The sequence below is a fragment of the Narcine bancroftii genome, chromosome 7 (assembly GCF_036971445.1).
Source record: "Narcine bancroftii isolate sNarBan1 chromosome 7, sNarBan1.hap1, whole genome shotgun sequence".
Taxonomy (NCBI): domain Eukaryota; kingdom Metazoa; phylum Chordata; class Chondrichthyes; order Torpediniformes; family Narcinidae; genus Narcine; species Narcine bancroftii.
Window position 1 is genome coordinate 48,155,966 of NC_091475.1, and position 23,150 is coordinate 48,179,115.

The window sequence follows — 23,150 nt, forward strand, 5'->3', positions numbered from 1 at the left end:
GCCCAAAGGTACTCAGTGTTTGACTCAGCAGGTCACTGTTTGCAATTAACTAGAAGGTGTCTGGCATAGACAACAATGATCCTCCACAGGTACTTTAAGAAAGTCCATGGGCTTCTGGTATGATGTGGCATCCCTGATCAAACACCAGGGTGCCAATTCGGGAGTGTAGTACCTGCAACTTATCGGTCTCTGACTGTATGATGGCTGAAGATGCCTGCAGGAATGCTTCAAAACAGAGTAGCCAGAATTCAAAGTTGGTAGATGCCTCAGGTGATTGAGGGTCAATTTCCAGCTTTTCTGCTCCATTGCATATATTTTAGTGAATTAAATTGATGCACCATCAATTACTCAAAGACTGAGGTTGAGAAAACAATAGGCTTTTTTTCACTAAAGAACAAAGGCACATCCATACTGTTCGACTATCCTGCACTGAGGAGGGGGCTGTGGAACAGTCACCTTTATACAGGAGCCTGTGGGTGGGGCCACAGGTACAGCTGGCCAATGGGTGTGCCCGACCAGACAAATACATGCAACAGTGGTTTACCACAGTTGTTTTGTGCATGACAAACAAATTATGGTTTAAATCTTGTTTTTTTTTCATTCTGAAGTATATTTTCCAAAATAAATCAACAGGAATTTGGGAAATGAGCAACAATTACAATTCAGTGACTGTATAAATAGAAGGTGGAGAAGCAATGGAAATTTTTAAGAATAGGTGAGTTTTCCAAATGCACTCCCTGAGAAAAAGTGATGGCAATCTGTAAGGTTTTGCCATTTCTAAGCCAATTAAAATCTCATCTCATGGTTGATAGAGCTAAGGATATTCTCTTTGGAGCGCTGACTCTTTGGAGGTGACTTAATAGAGGTATATAAGATTATGAGGGGCTGAGTTAAGATGGTCAGCCAGCACTTTTTTTCCTGGGGCAACAATAGCAAATATCAGTTTAACGTGAGTGGAGGAAAGTTTATGAGAAGTGTTAGAGTTATATGGTGGATGCCTGGAATGCATTGACAGGAGTCATGGTGACATTGGTACAACAGAGACATTCAAAAGGCACTTACAGGATTAAAAAAAAAGGGACACTGCTAGAGAGCCTCCTCTGGTATGGATCTGAGAGAACGGATGAAGAAAATTCTGAAGATTTCAACTATCCAGTCTTAATTAGCAGCTTTATATAGGCCTGTTAAAGGAGCCAACGGTGTTTGCAAGTAATATCCTGTAACCGCAAAGTCTGTTCCAAGATTATGGCACCTGTGCTCAACAGCAGCCACAAGGGGTTGCAGACTCCAGGGGAGCAATGGACTGGCACAGAGACCAGAAATGGGGAGAACACTCCCTGTTGAGAAGGAGAAGCATGAGAGATGACCCTAGAGGGAAGGTGACAAGCAAGAGACTCAGCAGCTGACAAGCCCTACAGCACAGTGACCATAGCAGCGAACTAGTGAGAGGTTGAGCAGATAAAGAATCCACAAAGGCTGCAGGCTGTTGGGAACTTGCTGCTGGGGACCCGCACAAGCTGCTGGTTGCTATACACTGGCTCATTGGAACCAGGTATCGGAATTGGGATTTGAGAAATTGCTGAGGGAAAGAAGGGTTCCCAAAAAGCCTTGGGCACTGAAGGCTTCCTGAATGTGTAGGAGATTTAGATCTTGAGCTAGGTTTCTCAAAATTCTGAATCCGAGTCTGTGCAGCTGCAGTGGGCGCAGGAGCACTTTAGCCTCTGAAAGGGCTCTCTTTTGTTTCTCTTTTGTTCGTAATGTAAGGGGCACAAGGCAATACTAATGGCGATGCTTTGTCTGCCTTTGGCAGGCAGAAGTTAAAGTATATCAAGTAGTAATATTTTTAATGTCTTACCTGGCAAAAAACCTTGAACATGGATGTAAGAAAAATAGAGGGTTATGCTTGTGAGGTAGTGAAAAATGAGATTGTCGTGGAGTAGGTTTCCAGAGGTTAGCACAACATCATGGCAGAAGGGCCTGTACTGTGCTCTAATATTGGATGTTATTACAGCCTTCTGCAATAAGTTTGTCGACCAGGCTGTTAGTAAATTTCAAATCACTGGAATGAACAAGATCTGCAACAGGTAGTTTTGTAATTATTTTTTCAGTGACAATATTGAATGAACCATTCACCATCCATTTTGTAGCAAGAGTGAAAATTGGCAGGAATGAAAATTGGTATGTGTGGTCTTGTATGAAAAGCAGAGTCCCATGAAAGGCAGAGTGATTCAGAGACCATGGGTATGATAAAAGAGGTAAAGCCAAGTAATAAAGTAAAAGAACAAACGATAGAGTTACATGTAAAAATAATATTCATGAATTTGAGTGAGAAATTAAATCAGATTTTGTGATAGGAAGATTGATCCTAAAAAGCACAACAAAGCTTTTGTTAAAACTGCAAAATGGGGAAATATGCCAAATGTGTTTTTAACTTTCACGGTTCAACTGCCGAGGAAGATGAATGTTGTTTGAAGGCCACAATTTTCTTGTGGCAGTGAGCTACCTGTACTGATCATTAAACTATACCTTCTCCACATTTGCCCAATAATTTTTGTTAACTTATCCTTTGAGGCCTGACCACTTTGCAGAGGCAGGATATAGTACACTAACTGTTATGATATATTGAGGAGATGGAGACCAAGAACAAGTTATAACCAGAAAGTAAAGAAACAGCCAGCCAAGCTATCGTCCCAGCTGAACCAAATGGGAATACTATCTGAAATAGTAAATGCTTTAGTATTCAAAGGCATTCAAACCCAATGCTGCAATGTTATTAAAAGTTTTAAAGATCAGTTAAATACTCTTATTTAAGTGTAATTAAACTATATGTATGTAAATCAACTTGCATTAATTTCCCTCCTTTGAAAGGAATGGTAATTTGGACAGACTCATCATCACTGGTTCTCTGCTTACTTGGTTTCACATAATGTCTTTGGTCTCCACTATAAACCACTTCAGTGTGGAACTTTCATGTTCATAGACATGAATCTCAGACTTAGTGGCACTTACACATGATGATGCTTCACCCACTATTTGTGGCATTTCTCTGAAAAGCTCATGCTGATATTTTGGAGTACATTGAGTTATTGGTTCAATTCTATAGTTAAAATAGCTAATGGTGTGGAATTTGGAGATTGGTAGTCAAGAGTTAATATCTCAGTGGCAAGCCACCTCGATTCCATATCTCATTCCCACATTAATATGTCTGTCCATGGCCTCCTACTGCCAGGTTGAGGCCAGAGATAATTAGAAGAGCAACACCTTGTATTCCATCTTGGCGGACACCAACCAGAAGGCATCAATATAGACTTCTTCAATTTCCAGTAACCTCCTCCCTCCATTTCCTTTTTTCCTACCTCTTTGCTTTCTCTCATCCCACTAACTTTCATATTCCTTCTCTTTCCCCTGGTTGTAACCTATACCTTCCTTCTTCTAGCACTCCACTCCATTCCCTTCCTTCCTCCTATCAGAGACTATGTTTCTCAGCTCCCAGCCCCCATCACCTATCACTTCATAGCTCCTTTCTTTACTTAGCCCTAATACCTATAAGCTTGTGTTCTAACCCCTTCTTCTCCCTCCCACCCCATCATCTTATTTGGCCATTTGCCTGATCTTTGGATTCCTTGATAACTGCAAAACATTGACTGCTTGTTACTTTCCATGGTTGCTGAGATCCCTGAGTACTTTTGTATGTTGTTTATATCTATTTTAGTGTTGTGACAATTTTTCAATACTGCTGCTGTAAAGTATAACATTGGAATTGGGGTCCAACACAATTCCATGGTCCAGTGTTGCATCAGTTAACCTGAATGAGAACATTTCACGCCATCTTACTTTGACACTGCATAAAGTTTAATATCAATCCAGTGTCAGTTGTGTCAAGATTTGTTTTACCATATTATGAGCCTCCCATGTACTGATATAAAATGTGTAGAAGAGGCTCCTCAGAACACCCTTATTCATAATGTTCTTTTCCTGCAAGGTGACAAGATATATTACAAGTGGCTTCAGTGGATTTTCAGAGAGCACTTGACGAGATTACATGCAGGAACATATTGAAGAAGAGGTATTGGAAAAGTAAACTGAATTAAAATAGAACTAAAAAAAATCAGGTTGTAGGAGTTAAAGTTAGAGTGACATTTTTAAATGTAAACTGAGCTTGCAGTTTGCCCCTAAAATGTGTGTAGAATTGTTTGATTTTAAGAATGAAGGCTGCTTCAGGTACAGTGCATAACATAATGTTAGGGACAAAGACACTTTTTTTTCCTTTATTTGCCCCTGTGCTTCACAGTTTTACAGTAAATTCTTTTTGAATACTTTATTATAGATTTCCACTCAAACTCCAACAATTGTCAATATCATTAATATCGTTGGCAATATCAATATTATTTACATTTCAAACGTTAATTCCATATAATCTTCTCATAGAGTTTAAGTTCTTTTTATCCTCTTCCCTGCTCTATTCCTTCCTCTCCCCCCACCCAAACTAATTATACTTACATATATTAACCAAAACACTCAGAACAAAGATATGAAACTTGTATTTGGAGGATTATGAGTCTGTTGCATTGCGGCAGCCAATGCATAGGTTGACTTTTATTTTCTCCATGACTTTTTCTGGTTAGAATGGGATGGACACACACCCCCCCCCCAACCCCACTCCTTTACCAATTGAGGGGTGAATTAGGAGGGTAGGGTAGTGCGGCGAGACACGGGGGTCCACACTACAATTGTGCCTCTGTGTAGTTTAAGTATGGCTGCCAGACCTTCAAAAAAGTGCTATATTGTTTCCTTAGGTAATTTTCTCCAGGGAACACATTTCTGTGTTCCTGCAGTCAATGCCCAGGTAGGAGTCGGACTTCCATGCAACTGCTATGCACTTACTGGCCACCACCAATGCGATCGTGACAAATTGAATTTTAAATTCAGACAGCTTCATTGTTAGCCTTCCTCCATTATATTTCCCAACAGGAACAGCTTTGAGTCCTGTAGGAATTCTTTACCTGTGATTTTTTTTTTTCAGGCCTTGGCCTAATTCCACCCAAAAGGGTCTCACCTTGGCCCAGGTCCAGGTTGTGTGCACAAAAGTTCCTGTCACAATACAACATCTAAAACATTGGTCTGATAATTCAGGTTTAGTTCTGTTCAAATTTTGCAGTAACTGGTACAGCTGGTGCAGAAAATTGTATTGCACTAGCCTGTATCGCACATTGATGACTGCAATCATACTGGTCCGGCACACATTGCAACAGCACCGTTCATCAATTGTTATTCCTAAATTTGACTCCCACCTCTGCCCGGTTTAGGGCCTTTGGTTTGGAACAAGAAATACATTGCCGAGGTGAACTTCTGGGTTCTCCCCCTTCGAATCATGGTCTCTATGTCACTGTATGCTGATAGGACCATAATTGGACCTAATTTGTCATGTAGAAAAGATTAGCAGTGAAACATCTTATTTGATAAATTATACTTATTCTTAAGTGCTCAAACAGCATCAGCTGCCCCTGCTTGTAGCAGTCCTCTATGTACCTGACGCCTTGTGACCCACCATCAATGGTATTAATCTATTTGGAGTCAGGGATATTTTTAGTGACAGTCCCACTTTGTTTCCTTCATATTGGTTAATTTTGTTCCAAATGAGGATTATTTGTTTTAATATGGGGCTGCCTTTCTTTTCTGATAGTAAGTTAGTGTCCCATTTATAAATAAAGTTCTCTGCTATCTGCAGGTTTATTTGTGCCAAGGATGGTACACCTTCCCCCCCCCCCCCCTCACTCCCTGCTTGAAGAGTGAGGCGATGTATCTTGACTGGGCTGTACAATAATATTTTTAAAGTCTGGCATTCACAATCCACCCAGTCTATAATCCCAGGTCAATTTTTCCATAGAGACCCGAGCTACCTTTTCATTCCATAGGAATTTCCTTATTCCTGAAAGTAAATTTTTGAAGAATCCCTGGGGAAATGCCATGGGCAATGTCTGGAAGATGTACTGGAGCCTCAGCAACACATTCATCTTAATGCAATTAACCTTGACCACTAATGTTATGAGCAGGGACATCCATCTATTTAAATACTCGATTTTCCCAAGCAAGGGGCGGGGTGGGGGGGGGGGGGTGGAGTGATTTTACTTGTATAAATTATTCAATTTGTTATCTATTCTAACTTCTAAATATTTGATCCTATTTTGCGGCCACTTTAGTTGACTATTTTCTTGATATTATTGACTTTAATTCTCCTTCATAAATGGCACGATTTCACATTTATCCAATAATATAATTGATCTTATACCTGGAAATCTCCCCATAGTCCTTCAGAGTGGAGCACAGCTTTGGCAAGAAGTTTTTTAGGTCTGTCAGATATATCAGAACATCATCAGCAAATAAATTAATTTTATGCTCTTCCTGGCCTGTTCTGAAACCTTTTAATGTCTGGATCCTGGCAAATAGCTTTGGATAATAGCTCCATGGCAAGTACAAACAGAGATGGAGGTAGTGGGCATTCCTGTCTACTTGATCTTGTCAGTGGGAAGGCTGAAAAATTTGTCCATTTGTCACATCTTTCGCCTTGGTGCATGGTAAAGCTTATAAAAGTTGGCCATAGCCGCAATTTTCCCAGCACTTTAAATAAAAAGTCCCACTCCAACCTGTCAAATGCTTTTTCTGCATTCAAGGCCACAGCTAAGGCCCTCTCATTCCTATTTGTGCCAGATGTATGATACTCAACAACCTGCCAAATATTATCTGCTGCCTGTCTTTTCTGTACAAAGCCTGCTTGGTCCTTATTTATTAGCTTTGGCAAATGTTTTGCCAATCTATTTGCCAGGGCTTTGGACAGTATTTTATAATTTGTGTTCAACAGAGCAATGAGTCTATAAGAAGACAGCATTAGTGGATCCTTGATTTTTAAAAGTATCATTGCAATAATTGCTGTCAAAATATATTCTGGGAGGTTGAGGTCTCCATTGCCTAGTCCACCATCTCCATATAAAGAGGTATCAATAAATCTTTAAACTCTTTATAGAACCCAGGTGGAAACCCATCCTCCCCTGAATACATTAGTTTGTAGTGAACTCAATGTTTTACCTATCTCCTTCTCTATGAAGGGAAGATCCAACCCTTTCTAAACTTGGCAGTCCTAATTTAGACAGGAACTCACTGGTTTTTATCAGAACTCTCTGTCAGTTCTGATTTATATAGACCTTCATAAAATTTCTTGAAGGCCTCATTAATCTCTTCTGGTTTATACGAGATCCTACCACTCCCAGTTTGTATCACATTGATCATCCTCCAGGCCTGTTCTGTCCTCTCTCCCTATTCATAGTATTTTTGCTTTGACTGCAAAATACCCTTTTCCATACTATACATTTATAATGTAATATACTTCAATTTATTATTTGTTAGAGCCCTATAATAGTCCTTGGAACCTGCTTTTTGGAAGTCCTTTTCTAGGTGAGTAATCTCCTGTTCTAATTCATCTACCTCCCTCATATATTTTTTAACTGTTTTTGTGAACCCAATTATCTGACTTCTCAAGTATGCCTTGAGAGTATGCCACACAAGAAATGTATCCAGAGTAGAGGCAGAGTTAGTCTCGCAGAATGTCTATCTGCGCTCTTACAAAACTACAATACTCTAGCTTCTTGAACAACAATGTATTAAGATGCCACCTATATACTGCTTGTCTGGCATTTCTATTGTTAATATTAGGATAAATGGTCTGAGAGGAGTCTCGCTGTGTACTCAGCCTCCATGATCGTACTCTCTATATGGGATGAAGCCAGAAAAAAATCTATTCTAGAGTAGGAGTCTTTTGAATAGAAGGAGTAGTACCTCTCCCTGGGATGCTTCCGTCTCCATACATCTATCAGATTTAGCTACTTCATGCAGCCAATGGTAGCCCTTGCCACTTTTGTTTTAGTAATTTTCTTAGTCACTTTATCTAAGACAGGGTCCAGACAAAAGTTAAGGTCCCCTCCCCTCCCCTACCCCCCAAACAAAATGTTTGGTGCAACTATAAGAGAGCGAGGCTTTCTTCTAAGCTTTTGATCACCTTTGGAGTCTGTAGATGCCATTTTTCTACGTGAGGACCAGAGTTGTGCCAATGAAAATAAAAGGATCCATTATGAGGCTAAAAAAACAAGAATAAAACAATAAGAGACATTGTTCAAATTTTAGGATTACCAAAATAACTGTTTGGAACATCATTAATAAGAAAGAGCATGTGGTAAACTCAGATATCGCAAAGGAACTGATATTCCAAGGGAGATCTCCAAATCTGATGGCATAAGAACTATCATCATAATAAAGAAAAATCCACAAAAGCCTGTCCAACAAATCAACAGAAGAACAGAAGAAATACAAACTACACTGCAAGATGTAACCCACTAGTTAGTTAGAGAAACAGGATGGCCAGATTACAGTTTGCCAAGAAATAATTAAAAGAGTCTGCAGAAATCTTCATAAACATCTTGTGGACAGATGAGACCAAGATTAACCTGAATCAGAGTAATATCAAGAACTGCCTAAGATCCAAAGCATACCACCTCATGATTGTGGGGGTGTGTGTGATAGTACAGATCTATCACCAATGTATATAGTGTATATAATTACAGTATCTACGCTGTGCTTACAGCGATTGGCTGAGAGCTAAGCCACGCCTACTGTCTGGGCCTTAAAGGGTTGTGTCCCTAGCCAGGTCGGATCATTCCGGACTGGTCGGCCACCTGTGAAGAGCTCCTGTCTTTTGCTAATAAAAGCCTTGGTTTGGATCAACAAGTCTGATTCTTTCGACGAGCTCTACAATTTTATTAGCAAAAAGAAAAAATAATTTTTTTTGAAAGGGATGGAGCATCTGACTCGGCCAGAAAAACTTGACATCGAACCACAGTCAGCTACAGCCTTCAAAGCCTTTAAGTTCTGGCTGCTGAACTTTGAAAACTTCCTGAGATTCATTCAGGTAGAGGAAGATAACCAGCGTCTAACAGCATTCCTGTCTATGGTGTCCTTGAGAACATCCAGGATGAGACCACTTACACCGCAGCCATAAAGGTACTGAAAGAACTGTACGATCAACCGGTGAACAGAGTTCATGCCCGGCTCGTGCTTGCATCGAGGAAGCAACAGCCCGGTGAGTCCAGCAGGGCATATTTACAAGTATTAAAGGCGTTGGGCAAGGACTGTAACTGTGTGGACAAAACTGCTGCCGAGATCACAAACGATCTCGTCCGGGATGCCTATGTGGCCGGGCTCCGATCGAACGAAGTGAGGCTGCGCTTGCTCGAGCAAGGGGTAGAAAAACTAGAGGACGTGTCCCAGATTGCAATCACAATGGAGGATGCAGCCTTAAAGTCCAACGAGTTCTCTTGGGACTGGACCCCACGTTCTGATGTGAGTAGAGTGCCCTTCTACCCTACCACCCCCCGAGATACTGACAGCCTGTCGACTGCTGCTACACTGCCCCTGTGAACCCAAAATGCTATTTCTGCCAGAGGGACAAGCACAGCAGGTCCCAGTGCCCAGCAAGAAAAGCCAGGTGCCAGAAGTGCCTTAAAAAGAGCCACTTTACTGCAGCCTGTAGGTCTAAAATGGCCGCCAGCAAACACAGTGCCTCGTGTGAAGCCCAACCGCCACTATCCCATTCAAACTCTTCTTCCCCACAGCTCTCGTCCAATGAGAGTGAGGGCTCCCCTGCACGGCAACGCCTGACGTCATGGAGACGCCGAACCCGGAAGGGGCAGCCCACCCTCACAACCATGGTGTTGGCCCGCCTCTCGTCCCCGTGTGGAACACTCGACCTGGCCTCGGTCCCGACTGTGGCAACCGCTGCTGCTGCCGCCGCCACAGCCACCACCGGGGCCGACGCTACTACTGCTGCTGCTGCCCGCTCCCCGTCTGCCACTGCCTACATCGCCGCCGATGCGGCCACCACGACCGACGGGGGACCCGCCGCGGCCAACTAGGTACTCACCCTAGTGTCCATCGCTGACGACCACCAGGGCCCGACCGCCGCGACCGATGACCTACCCACCGCCAACTGCGAGCAACTACAAACCCCACTACTTACCTTTCATCCGCCAATGCCGCCACAACGGCACTTCCAGGAGGTCCTCGAACCTGCTCCTCCAGCGCTGACTACGTCTATGACATCATCCCTTTGTATGATGTCATCCCTTTGCATGACGTCATCACGCGGAATTCCCCTGTCAACTGGATCAGTGGCTGCTTCTATAGCACTAAACCAGCAATGCTCTCATCCCCTCACTAAAGCAATGGAACTGATTAAAGTGCATGGACACTACACCAATTGCTTATTTGACTCTGGGTCAACTGACAGTTTTATCTGACCAGATCTGGCCCTCCGTTGGGGACTTGACATTATCCCCACTACTCAGAGGATCTCATTAGCGGCGAGGTCGCACTCGACCGGGATAAAGGGGTATTGCATCGCCACGCTCGAAGTACAGGCGTAACGGTCACCCACTTCAAATTATTCATCCTTCCCCAATTGTGCGCCCCAGTGTTGCTGAGATAACTCCCACGTTATCAAAGCTACCCGCCCCTTTGAGCAACTTAGAGTAGACTTTAAGGGGCCCCTACCGTCGACCAACCGTACTACATCCTTACGGCCATCGACAAGTACTCCCGCTTCCCGTTCGCTGTGCCCTGCCCAGACACCACTGCCACTTCAGTGATACAGGCCCTTCACAGTATTTTCGCCATTTTCGGGTACCCCAATTCCATCCACAGTGATAGGGGGTCCTCCTTCATGAGCGCAGAGCTGCAACAGTACCTTCTGGAATGTGGTATCGCTTCAAGCAGGACCACCAGCTATAACCCACGCGGCAACGGCCAGGTCGAAAGGGAGAATGCCACCATATGGAGAGTGGTTACACTGGCTCTCCAGTCTAAAGGTCTCCCCACCTCTCACTGGCAGGAGGTTCTCACTAGTGCCTTACACTCCATCCGCTCCCTCCGATGTACCGCAACAAATGCCACCCCCCATGAAAGGATGTTCCTTTTCCCGAGGAAATCCGAATCAGGAACCACTGTACCAGCATGGCTCACTGTCCCTGGCCCTGTCCTTTTGCGACGCCACATCCGGCACTCAAAGAACGACCCCTTGGTCGACCGAGTGACTCTACACCACGCGAACCCGCATTGAGTTCCCAGACGGGCAGGAGGACACTGTTTTGGTGTGGGACCTAGCTCAGGACGCAGTAGACCAAGCAAACCCCCCAACCCAACCTTCCCCAACTCTTTATTCCCCAGGCCCCGTGCCACAACAGAAGGACCAACAGCACCCCAACGACCCGGGCCACCCTGCCGACAACACGACTGGGGAATTGAGCGAAGGAGCGGTCGCACTCGACAAGCCCGCTGGCGACACCACTCCAGCGACCCCAATCCCGGCACCACGGCAGTCACGCCGGATGGTCAGATCCCCTGACCACTACAGTCCTTAACCTACCCCTTCCTTTCATTCTCTCCCTCGTTTTTTTGGTTTTTTTTCCAGGGTCAGTTCTCCAAGAAGGGGTGAATGTGATAGTACAGATCTATCACCAATGTATATAGTGTATATAGTTACAGTATCTAGACTGTGCTTACAGCGATTGGCTGAGAGCTAAGCCACGTCTACTGTCTGGGCCTTAAAGGGTTGTGTCCCTAACCAGATCGGATCATTCCGGACTGGTCGGCCACCTGTGAAAAGCTCCTGTCTTTTGCTAATAAAAGCCTTGGTTTGGATTAATGTCTTTGATTCTTTCAACGAGCTCTACAGTGTGACAGAGTATATAGATATGTTTTTGGGAGATAAATTGGTAAAGGTTTGTTAGAGTAGGTCACATATAAACACAATAAAACAATCTTTTTTAAAATACTGGAGCTCTGAAAATGCTAGACGTATCAGCTCCACAGCTTTTGAAAGAGTTTTGGAGAGTGCCCAAGAGACTTCACTAATGGATTGTTGTTTTCAAAAAGGCAACAGATGAAAGATCTTGTTGGAGCTGCCTTCTGTCTGGAAGATAACTTGCTGTTCTAAGAGGGTCATGTGGTTTTGCAAGCAGAGAAAGTTAAACAGGCTTTCTCTCTGAGAGAGAGAGACAGACAGACAGAGACAGAGATCATTTCTACAGTGTTACAGCCAGCAACAGCAGCTGGGACTGGAACAGGACAAGCTGACAAGCTTGTGAAAAGCCCCATTTGGAAGATGGCCTAGTCAAAGCCCTTGTGGTTCATGTAAGAGGAGAGAAGTGGCTATCTAATGTCTCACTTGAAATAAGAGAAACAAAAAGGCACTCTGTGGTGACTTGAAATAAAGAGAACCCTGAAGGGGGCAGGTTTCATCCCAAAGACACTGGAGTGGCTGATTTAAAAAGGAATCAGTTGTGGAGTCCTGGAACAACAAATCTCTCTCGAAACCAACAAGAACTTTCCTGAGCAGTAACCATTTACCTTTCAAGCACCAAAGCCTTATGAATTTTATAAATGTTAAATTCTGTGCACAGTATAAGAATTGCCTGCAACCAGTGAACTTGGAGGAATCAGAAGTGAGATTGGACTGTGAACCAAAGAACTTTTCTGAACTTATATACACATTACACATACCTACGCTTGGAATTAGAAGGGAGTTAAGTTAAAGTGTGATTCTGTTTTCATGTTTAAAGATAGTTAAAAGCAATTTTTGTTTAAGTAACCATTTGTCTTGGTGAATATCTATTGCTGCTGGGTTTATAGGTCCTCTGGGCTTGTATCAAGTGTTATGGCCTGCATATATATTAGGTACTGGCACACTTATCTTTATTGATGATGGAACTGCTGATGGCAGTAGCGAAATTAATTCTGAGGTGTATAGAAATATCTGCTCAAGTTCAAGCAAATGTCTCCAAACTCATTGGACGGCGCTTTATCCTACAGTAAATACTGCAAAAGCAACAAAACAATTATTCAAAGTTAAAATCTGGAAACATTATTGAATGGTCAAGTCATTCACCCAATCTCAATCCAATCGAGCATGCTTTCCATATCCTGAAGAGAAAACTTAAGGGGACAAGCCCCCCCCTGAAACAAGCAGGAGCTGAATATGACTGCAGTTGATCTCTGGCAGAGCATCACCAGAGAAGATACTCAGAAACCTGGTGATGTCTATGAATCATAGATTTCAAGCAGTCATTGCATGCAAGGAACATGGAACAAAGTACTAAACATTACTACTTTAATATACATACTATTGCTATGTCCCAAATATTATGTTGCCCTGAAATGAGGGGTCTATGAATAAAAAGTGCTGTCATTTCTACATGTTCAAACAAAATGTATACAAATAAACTAAATAAAATCTGGCATATGCACTTTAATCACATGTGAATTGTTTGATTACAAATTTAAAACTGTGGGGTACAGGGGTAAATAAAGGAAAAAAAGTGTCTGTGTCCCAAACATGTGTCATTTGAATGGTAAGCAACTAAAATGTCAGTTTTCCATTAGTTCTGCAGGATAATTCTCCAAAGGCTGTATCCTATTGTCACATTTGTGGCCCGAAATGTGAAGTTAATAAAACATTAAACACAAGTTTATCAGGTAAACTTCTCCGTTGTCTTTATTTTCCAGTTTCCCTTTGTTCTCCTGCTTGTGTTCTTATCTCTCTCTCTCATACCACGTGACTTTCGGTACATCTCATACATATTCATTATCATGACATCCCTCCTTTAATCAGAAATAAACTTTACCTTCACTTACCAATATCCCTCGGAAACATACAAACATCGTAACTAATGGTAATTACTCAACTACATAAAATTTACTTCCTACAGCATTCATACATGCACTTTATGATATAAGATTAAATACTGTCCCAAAGTTCTTATTAAAACTATGGCACAAAGTCTTCGTATCGTTTGGGCACTTTCCGGTTTCGTTTCGGCCTGCCTGCGATATTGTCGTCGCTTCTCGGTTGTTCACTCTCGGCGTCGGAAATACTGCTCACCACGGCTTCAGGTGTTTCTGGCGCTCTAGTCACTTCATCAGGAGTGCTGGTAACTGCCTCTGGAACATAATCAGGTCTCTCAGTTTCAGCATCTCGTATTGGCCTTTCAACCTCTTCGCTCGATGTATCTCTGGACTGGTACCTTTTTACACCTGAGACATTTCTCTTATACAGGATTCCAGTCGGAGATTTGACTGTCACCATACTGCCACTTCTGGATACGACAGTATAGGGTTGATGGTAATAAGGTGTGTCTAGCTTACCACCAGTTTCATGCCTCACTAGAACATTATCTCCTGGCATGATGTCTGAGTACTTGGCTCCACGTTTTGAATCTGTGTACAGCTTTGCTGCACCTTTCTTTTCAGCATCGTGGTCCCTCATCTCCTGGTCGTCTCGGATTTCCTTTATTTCTGGCATTTTTGTGCGGATTTTTCTCCCAAAAAATGTTTCTGCAGGACTTTTTCCAATGGTTGCATGAGGTGTTGCTCGATAGACAGCCACATAAGATAGCAATGCTTCTCGCCATTTTTGTCCTTCTGCGTGTGCAATCCTCAATCGTTTTTCAATGGACTGATTTTGTCTCTCTACTTCTCCATTGGCTTGCGGCCATTTCGGAGTTACTTTATGATGGTGGATACCTGTGGTCCTCATTTATTCCGCAAATGTCTCTGAAATGAATTGTGGACCATTGTCAGAGTATAATGTAACAGGTAATCCATATCTTGCGAATATCTCTGCTAACGCTTGTATTGTTTTTTCAGTGGTTGTGGACTTCAACACCACGTACTCATAGTATCTGCTGCAGTAATCTATCACTACCATAATTGATTCACCCGTCGGTAAAGGTCCAAGAAAATCAACAGCTACGTCGATCCATGGACCTGTCGGGAGTTGCGTACTCTGGATCGGTTCTGGCGGATTACTCCTACTTGTGATTTGACATCCGTGACAGGTTTTAACAAATTTCTCGGCGTCTTTATCACAACCTGGCCACCATACCTTGGTCCTGAGGTTTTGCTTGGTACCAACAAAGCCTAGTTGTCCTTCATGCGCTAAGGATACGATCTTCGGTCTCAATCTTTGCGGTATCGCCAATCTGCAACCTCTTAATACACACTGTCCGATGCAACAAAGTTCGTCTCTAATGGGAATGTAAGCCTTGTGAGTACACTTGTCCCATTGTCCACTCTGTGTGCATTCTCTTACTTCCATGAGTTCTGGATCACGTTCGGATTCTCTCTCGACTTCCTTCGTAGTCACAGCTTTCGGTGTCGACTGAATAGCTATGAAGCGTACAAAGCTCTCTGTTTCTGTTCCCAATTCTGACTTGGATTGTGGACCACCAACCTTCACCAATCTGGACACCGGATCAGCAATGTTTGCTTTCCCTGCAATGTGGATTACTTTATATTTGTAGGGTTGTAGTCTGAGTACCCATCTCTCTATTCTGGCACATGGTTTGGATTTAGGTGCATAGATCACCTCTAATGGCTTATGATCTGTGATGAGTTCAAATTCAATGCCGTATAAATATGCATGGAACCTCTCACAGGCCCATACAAGTCCGAGTGCTTCTTTCTCTGTCTGAGAGTATCTTCTTTCCACATCTGATAACGATCTGCTGGCATAGGCAATGATTCTTGGTCCTCCATCATGCATCTGGACCAACACAGCTCCTAAACTAACTGGGCTGGCATCCGCTATGACTTTGGTTGATGCCGCCGGATCGTAATATCCAAGAGTTTTTGCATCTGTCAGGCTTTGCTTCAGCGCTGTGAACGCTTTCTTCTGCTCAGATCCAAAATGAAATGGTACACCTTTCCTGGTTAGTTTCCTTAGTGGTTCTGCCACTGTAGCAAAATTAGGAATGAACTTTGCACAAAAATTGACCAATCCCAGGAAACTCCTCACCTCTGTTGCGTTCTGAGGTGCACGTGCCTCTTCAATAGCTTTCACCTTGGCCTCTTCAGGGTTTAGTCCTTCCCGTGTAAGTCTGTGTCCCACGAAGTCCATTTCTGACACACCGAACTGGCACTTGTTTCCATTCACGGTAAGGCCTGCCTCCTGTAGTCTAGATAGTACACGCCTCAACCGTTTGTCATGCTCTTCCTTCGTTGGTGCATGGACTATGATGTCGTCAGAAATGTTGGCAACTCCAGGAATGCCTTGAATCACTCGATGGATTTCATACTGGTAGATCTCCGAAGCTGCATTAATTCCAAATGATAGTCTCTTGTAACAATACAATCCACAGTGAGTCACAAATGTTGTCACATCTCGGCAACCTGGATCCAGCTCTAATTGATAATAGCCCCATTTCAGATCAATTTTTGAGAATACCTTGCTGGAAGTATTTCCTCCACTGTTGGTATAGGGTGTCGTTCTCTAATTATAGCTTCATTGGCCATTCTCATGTCAACACATAGTCTTATGTCACCCTTTGGTTTGGGCACAATTACTACTAGACTGACCCATTGTGTCGAATGTTCCACCGGTTCTATAATGTCTTGTTCGATCAATTCTTTAATTTTGGCTTCGACTTTCCCACGAAGTCCAAACGGAGTTCGGCGCATTGGTTGTGCCTTGGGTTTGACCGTTTCATCTACCGCTAGCTTCAATTGTCGACCTTTCAGCTTTTCTACTCCTTGGAAGACTGCGGGGAATTCTTGCTTCGTATCCTCGTATGACTGAATTGAATTGACACAAGCTCCAATACGAAGTATTGCGAGGTCTTGCGCTGTGCTTCTACTCAACAATGGTTCTCCCCTCTCTTCTATGACCATAAACTCTGCTTCGGTTTACTTATCTCCAGCTTCAACAGTTGCAGTAAAACATCCAATGGTCTGCAATGGCTTGGTTGCTGTGTATGGATACAGTTTCTTGGAACACTTCTTTGAGGTACAGATAATCTTTTTCCTTTTCAACTTCTCCCATAAATGTCGATCAATCACATTACTGTCACTGCCTGAGTCTACAATGACCTGCACTGTCCCTCCACCAATGATCACTGGGACTGTCTCATGATATACTTCATTCAACGTAAATTGGTAACAACTCTGTTCCTCCTGGGTATCATCATCGTCACTGTCTATCTGGCGAATGGTATCTTTCTTTCCAGGATACTTTCCTTTCCCCCAGGCTTTGCCTTTGGAAGTTGTACTCTTCCTCTTCTGGTCTGCATTGGACTTGCTTTTGCACTTCTTTGCAAAGTGGTCCTTACCTCCACACTTTCTGCAAACTTTGCCTTTGGCCGGGCAATATGGGTCTTTTCCAAAGTGACCTCGGTTTCCACATCTATAACACTCCACGTCATGTGTCAGCGTATATCTTGGCTGGGTATGGCGATGTGAGAGCCTCTTAATTTGCTGGCTTGAGTTGTCTTTCAGGGTCATGGTATGAAATTGCCCTTCAACAGCCTCTAATGCAGCAGCAATGGTTAAAGCATCGGTGAGTTCCAACTCACTCCCTCTTTCCAGTAGACGTCTTCTGAGTTTATCTGATCTGCAGTGCTGTACAACTTGAACCAATAATTGGTTGTCCAAATCAGCTGGCATGTAATTGCATCCAACAGCTAGCTGGCGTAGTCTCGTCACGTACTGAGCAATTGTCTGGCCATCTTCTTGTCTCGTTCTCCGAAACAAATGGCGTTGAAATGTAGCATTCGGTGTCACTACATAGTGTGCATTTAATGCATCTACCGCTTTCCGGTACTCATCCTTTCTTCCAGTATTCAAAAGTGTCTTAAATGTTTCCCGAACTGAGGGTCCTGCAGTGAAAAGAAGTAACGCCCTTCTCTGTGCTTTTTGTTCAACTGTACCGGTATCTAGAAATAGGCCACGACTGTCGGCGTAGGATTCAAATTCTTCCAGCCATGCCTTCCACTTCACACTTACAGTACTTGCATCACCCGTTGGGTCAAAATGAGCAATTCCACTATGTGTTAGAAAGTCACCGTCTGCACCAGCCATGAAGAAATATTCCAGCCCCAAAAGTACTGAGACAAAGAAAAAATTCTTATCACCTTGAAGTTGTCTGTAATCCTCTGTAATCTTGTTTAGTCTTTAATTTTCTTCAAGCTTATCCCATCCTCGTCGCCAATGTCACATTTGTGGTCCGAAATGTGAAGTTAATAAAACATTAAACACAAGTTTATCAGGTAAACTTCTCCGTTGTCTTTATTTTCCAGTTTCCCTTTGTTCTCCTGCTTGTGTTCTTATCTCTCTCTCATTCCTCGTGACTTCCGGTACATCTCATACATATTCATTATCATGACACCTATCATGTGAATAAAGCTTCTCTTTAACATTGTTGATCAGTGCAACTGAGTGCTGTCTTCTTTCAAGCCTTATTGAGCCATGATATCTTTAAGTTTCTTTTAACCTGCAGTAATAAATAGAGGTCACGCTTAAAGACTCATTTCAGCAACTGATTGATGGTTTGTCTGTATATATATCTGTGATTTGAGTTTGACTGCATTATGGATGGAAGGGACATATGTTTTTCTTCTGAAGGACATTGATTGGAAAGTTTCTAAGAGTAAACCAGGAGTCTCTCATTCTTAACAGACATAAGATAGTGGGGGGGAAAAAAGCATCTTATAATTGGGTGCAAAACAGCAGTAAATTAGTATTTTCAATCAGGAGGCATCAGGGTGACTGATGTGAGAATTGAAAAATCCATGTCTGTAGAGTGGAAGATACGCAACTTCTGAGGCTGCATTCATATGATGAATGTTCTGTTCTGGGAAAGATAGGCATTTGCTTTTCTATCTAGCTGTGATATGACATGCCTTGGAGAGAATGCAAAAAAATGGATGGCAGTCCTCTCCAACACATTGGATGACAAATGAGTTATGATGTTTTTATTGCATTTGACATTGAAGCAGAAACAAAAGCAACTGATCTGCTTCCATTGCTAGAACATTTAGCTGGAGGTTGATTTTAAATACAAAACATCTTAAGTGCATTGCATGAGTGTTATGGTAAATAACCATGACAGTGAGTTTCAATGGCAAGGACAATTTAAGAGGAAAGTTAACATGAAGAATATTTCTGATATCATTGATGAGTTGCTTAATTAGACCTCAGATTTATTTCACAACTGTCTCAAAAATGGATTGAGGCATTTAAAAGTTACAGATGTGGACCATAATAAAGTGATCTATGTTTTATGTTCAGGACACAATATTTTCATATGAATTATCAAAAATGCTGTGACAAGCATCGATGCAACAAAAATTAAACAATACTTTCCTTGTTTACGAAATAGTGGCAATTCCATGGGTGTTGAAAGGTCAAGCCCAAAATCTCAGTATTAGATGGTATTTAGATAAATTATGGTTTTTTTTTGTTTAATGTGTCATGGGACGTGTGTAATAATGCATTACCACAATCTTTGGTTGATTGAGGAAAGGAGATTTTGAGGATCAAAAATTCTGAAGATAAATGTTCTGTCAAACAGAGCTAAACCCAACTCCTCAATTTCATTTATCAGTCAATAAAATATAGTTACATACACAAAGATAGAAATAGTGACGAGTACCTATACCCAATACATTATCAAATAAAAGCATGATTTTACTCACCTTTTCAACAGAAGTGACAACATAGCAATAGCAACTACTCGTGTGACTGCACCTATCACCTCCTTCACCTGGTCAATCTCGATTATTTAAAGGATCTAAATTAACATATCAGCACTTTCCTTTCCACTGTAGTAACACACAAGCACAGTATGCCTCCATGCAGGAGTCCTAACTGATTACAGTAACGCTCATCTATTATATACCAGGCACTATTGGATATCACAACCTCTCATGAGCTTCAGTGAAGTCCTGGAGCACCACCTTGACTGCTTACTGCAGCTCAACCGCCAACTTTCAGTTGACCTTGATCTGGAAATGTCATCATCATCATATGTTGAATAGTTGACTCACTCATTGAAGTATATAAGATGATGGACCTCACATTCAATGTCTGCAAGAATAAGATCCTCTACCAACCTGCCCTGAGGCCCCACACTGCCCATTGACTATAAAGGTAAACAATAAGACCATGGATGATATGGACCATTACCCATATCTCAGGAATACCTCTCAATATATGCAGATATTAATGATGTAATTCACTACCATGCTTCATGTGTTAGCCCAGCCATTGACTAATTGAGGAACGGGTATCTCAAGAACAAGACCTCAGACTTGATGCAGTGCACAAGCTGTATTGGGCAGCAGTGATCCTTCTCCTCCCGTACACTTCTGAGACCTGGACTGCCTTAAAATGGGAAGAGACCACCAACACAGACCACAAAATTGACCAAGTTCATTGGAAGGATTAGCATCAATTTCGTCTCTCTGGCCAATATTCCCAGCATTGAGATCCAAGTTTCTCCCACTTTGCAATGTGTAACACAAGTCTGACACTAAACTTCTGAAGTAGACATCTTTCTCTAAGTTCTGTCATGGGAGGAGGTTATAGGGGTGACTGAGAAAACAATTCAAAGATATTCCCAAACCTTCCATGAAGAAGTTAAACATTCCCACTGACTCCTGGGAACCTATGGCCCATGATCTCTCAAAAAAAAACAGGAGTATCTGAGAGCATCAAGGATCTGCATCAGTAGCACACAGAAGTTTTGCATAGTGGTCACAAACTACCCAATCACCTGTCAAGTCAGCCACCTCCTACCCTATTAGTGGATTAGACTGCAGTACCCACGTTGGCTTAATCAACTACCTCAGAACTCGCAGAAGGATTGGAAAGCCTTGATCCTGAGGGAACGCCTAAGAAAAGACTGGCCGTCTCTCGCATCTGGATTATTACCACTCTACTTCAGTATTCACTGTCTCCAAAATAATATTCCTATACTTTTCTTACCTTGAAGTACCTGTGGACATGGGAATTGCTTCTGTCATAATAACATATTGATATATCAGAAAATTAAATGGATTTATGTAGTGGCAGATTAACCATTAGGCTGAGTAGGCTATAGGCTAGGAGCCCAGAGGGTAGAGGAGCCCGAGCTGGCCAAAATATTTCAGTACTTTTGTATATATTATTTTCATTACAAATATTATTTTGTTATCTAAATTAGGGTCCAAACATATAAACATTTAGAAGTGATCAAGTAATGCTTTTAGGGACTTACTTCATACTGCAGGCTGCAGCCGTGACTCCCCGGGAGATTGTGTTTACCATGTCCATGACGGCATTATTACATCACCATAGTAGTCTTCAATCATGGCTCATGGAAATACTGTGTTCACCTGTCAATCAGCAGTGGGGTCTCAGTCCCAGTTATCAATTCAGACTCTGCCAGTCTCAATGCTACTTATCAATCAATGCTTGCATCTGTACATGTGCATGAGCCTGCAGTCTGCCTCATGCAGCAGAGTTTGGCTCATGCAGCATTGCTCACGGGAGCAATAAAGACTCTTCTTTCTCCCGTGTTATTTTGTATTGAGACTTTTTTTTTAGAACTGACAGACTTTACAAATTATCCAGGGCTAGCAGACGGCTTCTGTAAGGTAAGGTTTTATTTGATTATTTTTAATGAAGTTTTTCCTCTCCTCCTCCAACCAAGCACCAACTGGTGTATTCCCAGCACAAACGCAGCATATAATATAAATTTAGAATATGTGAGGGTATCATGCCCAAAGGCTAATAAATGGAATAATTTCACTTTATACTATTTAACAAAGGTGGGGACCATGAGCAGGGGAGCAAGGTCGGGGGGGGTGGGGGGGGGGTGGGTTACTAAAGCTCAGTCTAGGCCTGGGTGGTAGTTAATCTGCCACTGGCTTTATGTTGTTTAATGTTGGCAGTTATTGTGACATAAAGAGTGGATTGTAAAGGCTGGAGTAAAACATTAAAGTGTGTAGACATCTTGAAGTAAAATCACAATGCTGGAGAAACTCAGCAGATCAAATTCTGTACTTTATACAGCAAAGATAAAGATGCATGTTCAATGCTTTGGGCTTGAGCCCTTCATCAAGGTTTGGTAAAGTTTGAGCCCTACCTTGATGAAGGGCTCAAGCCCAAAATGTTGGTTATGTATCTTTATCTTTGCTGTAAAGTACACTGTTTGACCTGCTGAGTTTCTCCAACATTGTGTTTTTATTTTATTGTCAAGGCTGGTCCTTTAGTTGTCAATGCATTGACATTTTACTCATTTGTTGAATGGGAAACTACTCCACATGAGTACATTGTTTATGACTGCCACTTTTCCCAATCTGTTGAAAATCCTACCAATAACCTGAATCTGACTGCTGCAATAATTTTTTTTAGTGAAATTTCAGATTTCCAAGTTAAAAATTCATACTTACAAATATCTCCTCAGCATCATTGCCTTAACAAATGACATAATCATATATACCTTCCAAAAGATTATTGAGATTGAAATGTATTTGAAATTCAAGTACAAATTCAAATACAACTCAGAACCACAGCTGCACTTTACATGCAATCCTAGTCGTGTGCCTTTTTAATTGAATCTATCCCACAGATGATTGTCACTAGCCATATGTTATCTTCAGCCTTCAACTATAAATATAAACTTTATTTGCTTCCATTTCAAAATCCCATAAATACTTGTACAATTACTGAAACAATCTGGCTGTTATCTGTATGGGCACATCAATACCCAGTAATTTAAAATGCTATCACTTCTTACCCAGAGTGCTATTTTCAAGTACTATGTGTGCCATGTTTGAGCCTGTATGTCAGTGTAAAGGCACCATTTATTTCCATGTGTTCGTTACTTCACATATAACAAATGTAACACACACACACACACACACATACACACACACACACACACACACACACACACACACACACACAAAAAATCAGGCCATATGACAAAAGCCATCCTGCAGATTAACAAAAAAAGGAAGATTGGAGATTTAACTAATTTTGCCTCTTATTATGTGTCAGGATTAGAAAGGTTATAGAACAAAGAATGGAACAGGACCTACAGCCCACAATGACTGCCCTGTATATGATGCCAAATTAACCCAAATCTCTGCTGCTTGCACATGATACCTATCCCTCCATTCCCTGCTTATCGTATAAGCATTCAGCATTCTACAAAGTTATCAAAAACTTCATCTGAATTGCAGTTGCCTGGTGTTCTTTAGAATGTGTTTTTGTTTCCACCCACACATTTT

The 23,150-nt window shown here is 42.1% G+C and overlaps 1 protein-coding gene across 8 annotated transcripts in view; it reads left to right on the top strand.

Annotated features, from left to right (window-relative positions):
* Window positions 1-23,150, top strand: part of cnksr2a (connector enhancer of kinase suppressor of Ras 2a) — a 489,894-nt gene that overhangs the window by 274,603 nt on the left and 192,141 nt on the right. Inside the window, exon 1 of one of the 8 annotated variants that reach the window (XM_069889991.1) lies at window positions 21,262-21,509. The exons of the other annotated variants lie outside the window; for them this stretch is intronic. Within the exon in view, the coding sequence (XP_069746092.1) occupies window positions 21,324-21,509 (186 nt within the window). The 5' untranslated portion in view covers window positions 21,262-21,323. Of the gene's footprint in view, window positions 1-21,261; window positions 21,510-23,150 lie in introns of those variants that run through there. 8 annotated transcript variants of the gene reach the window in all.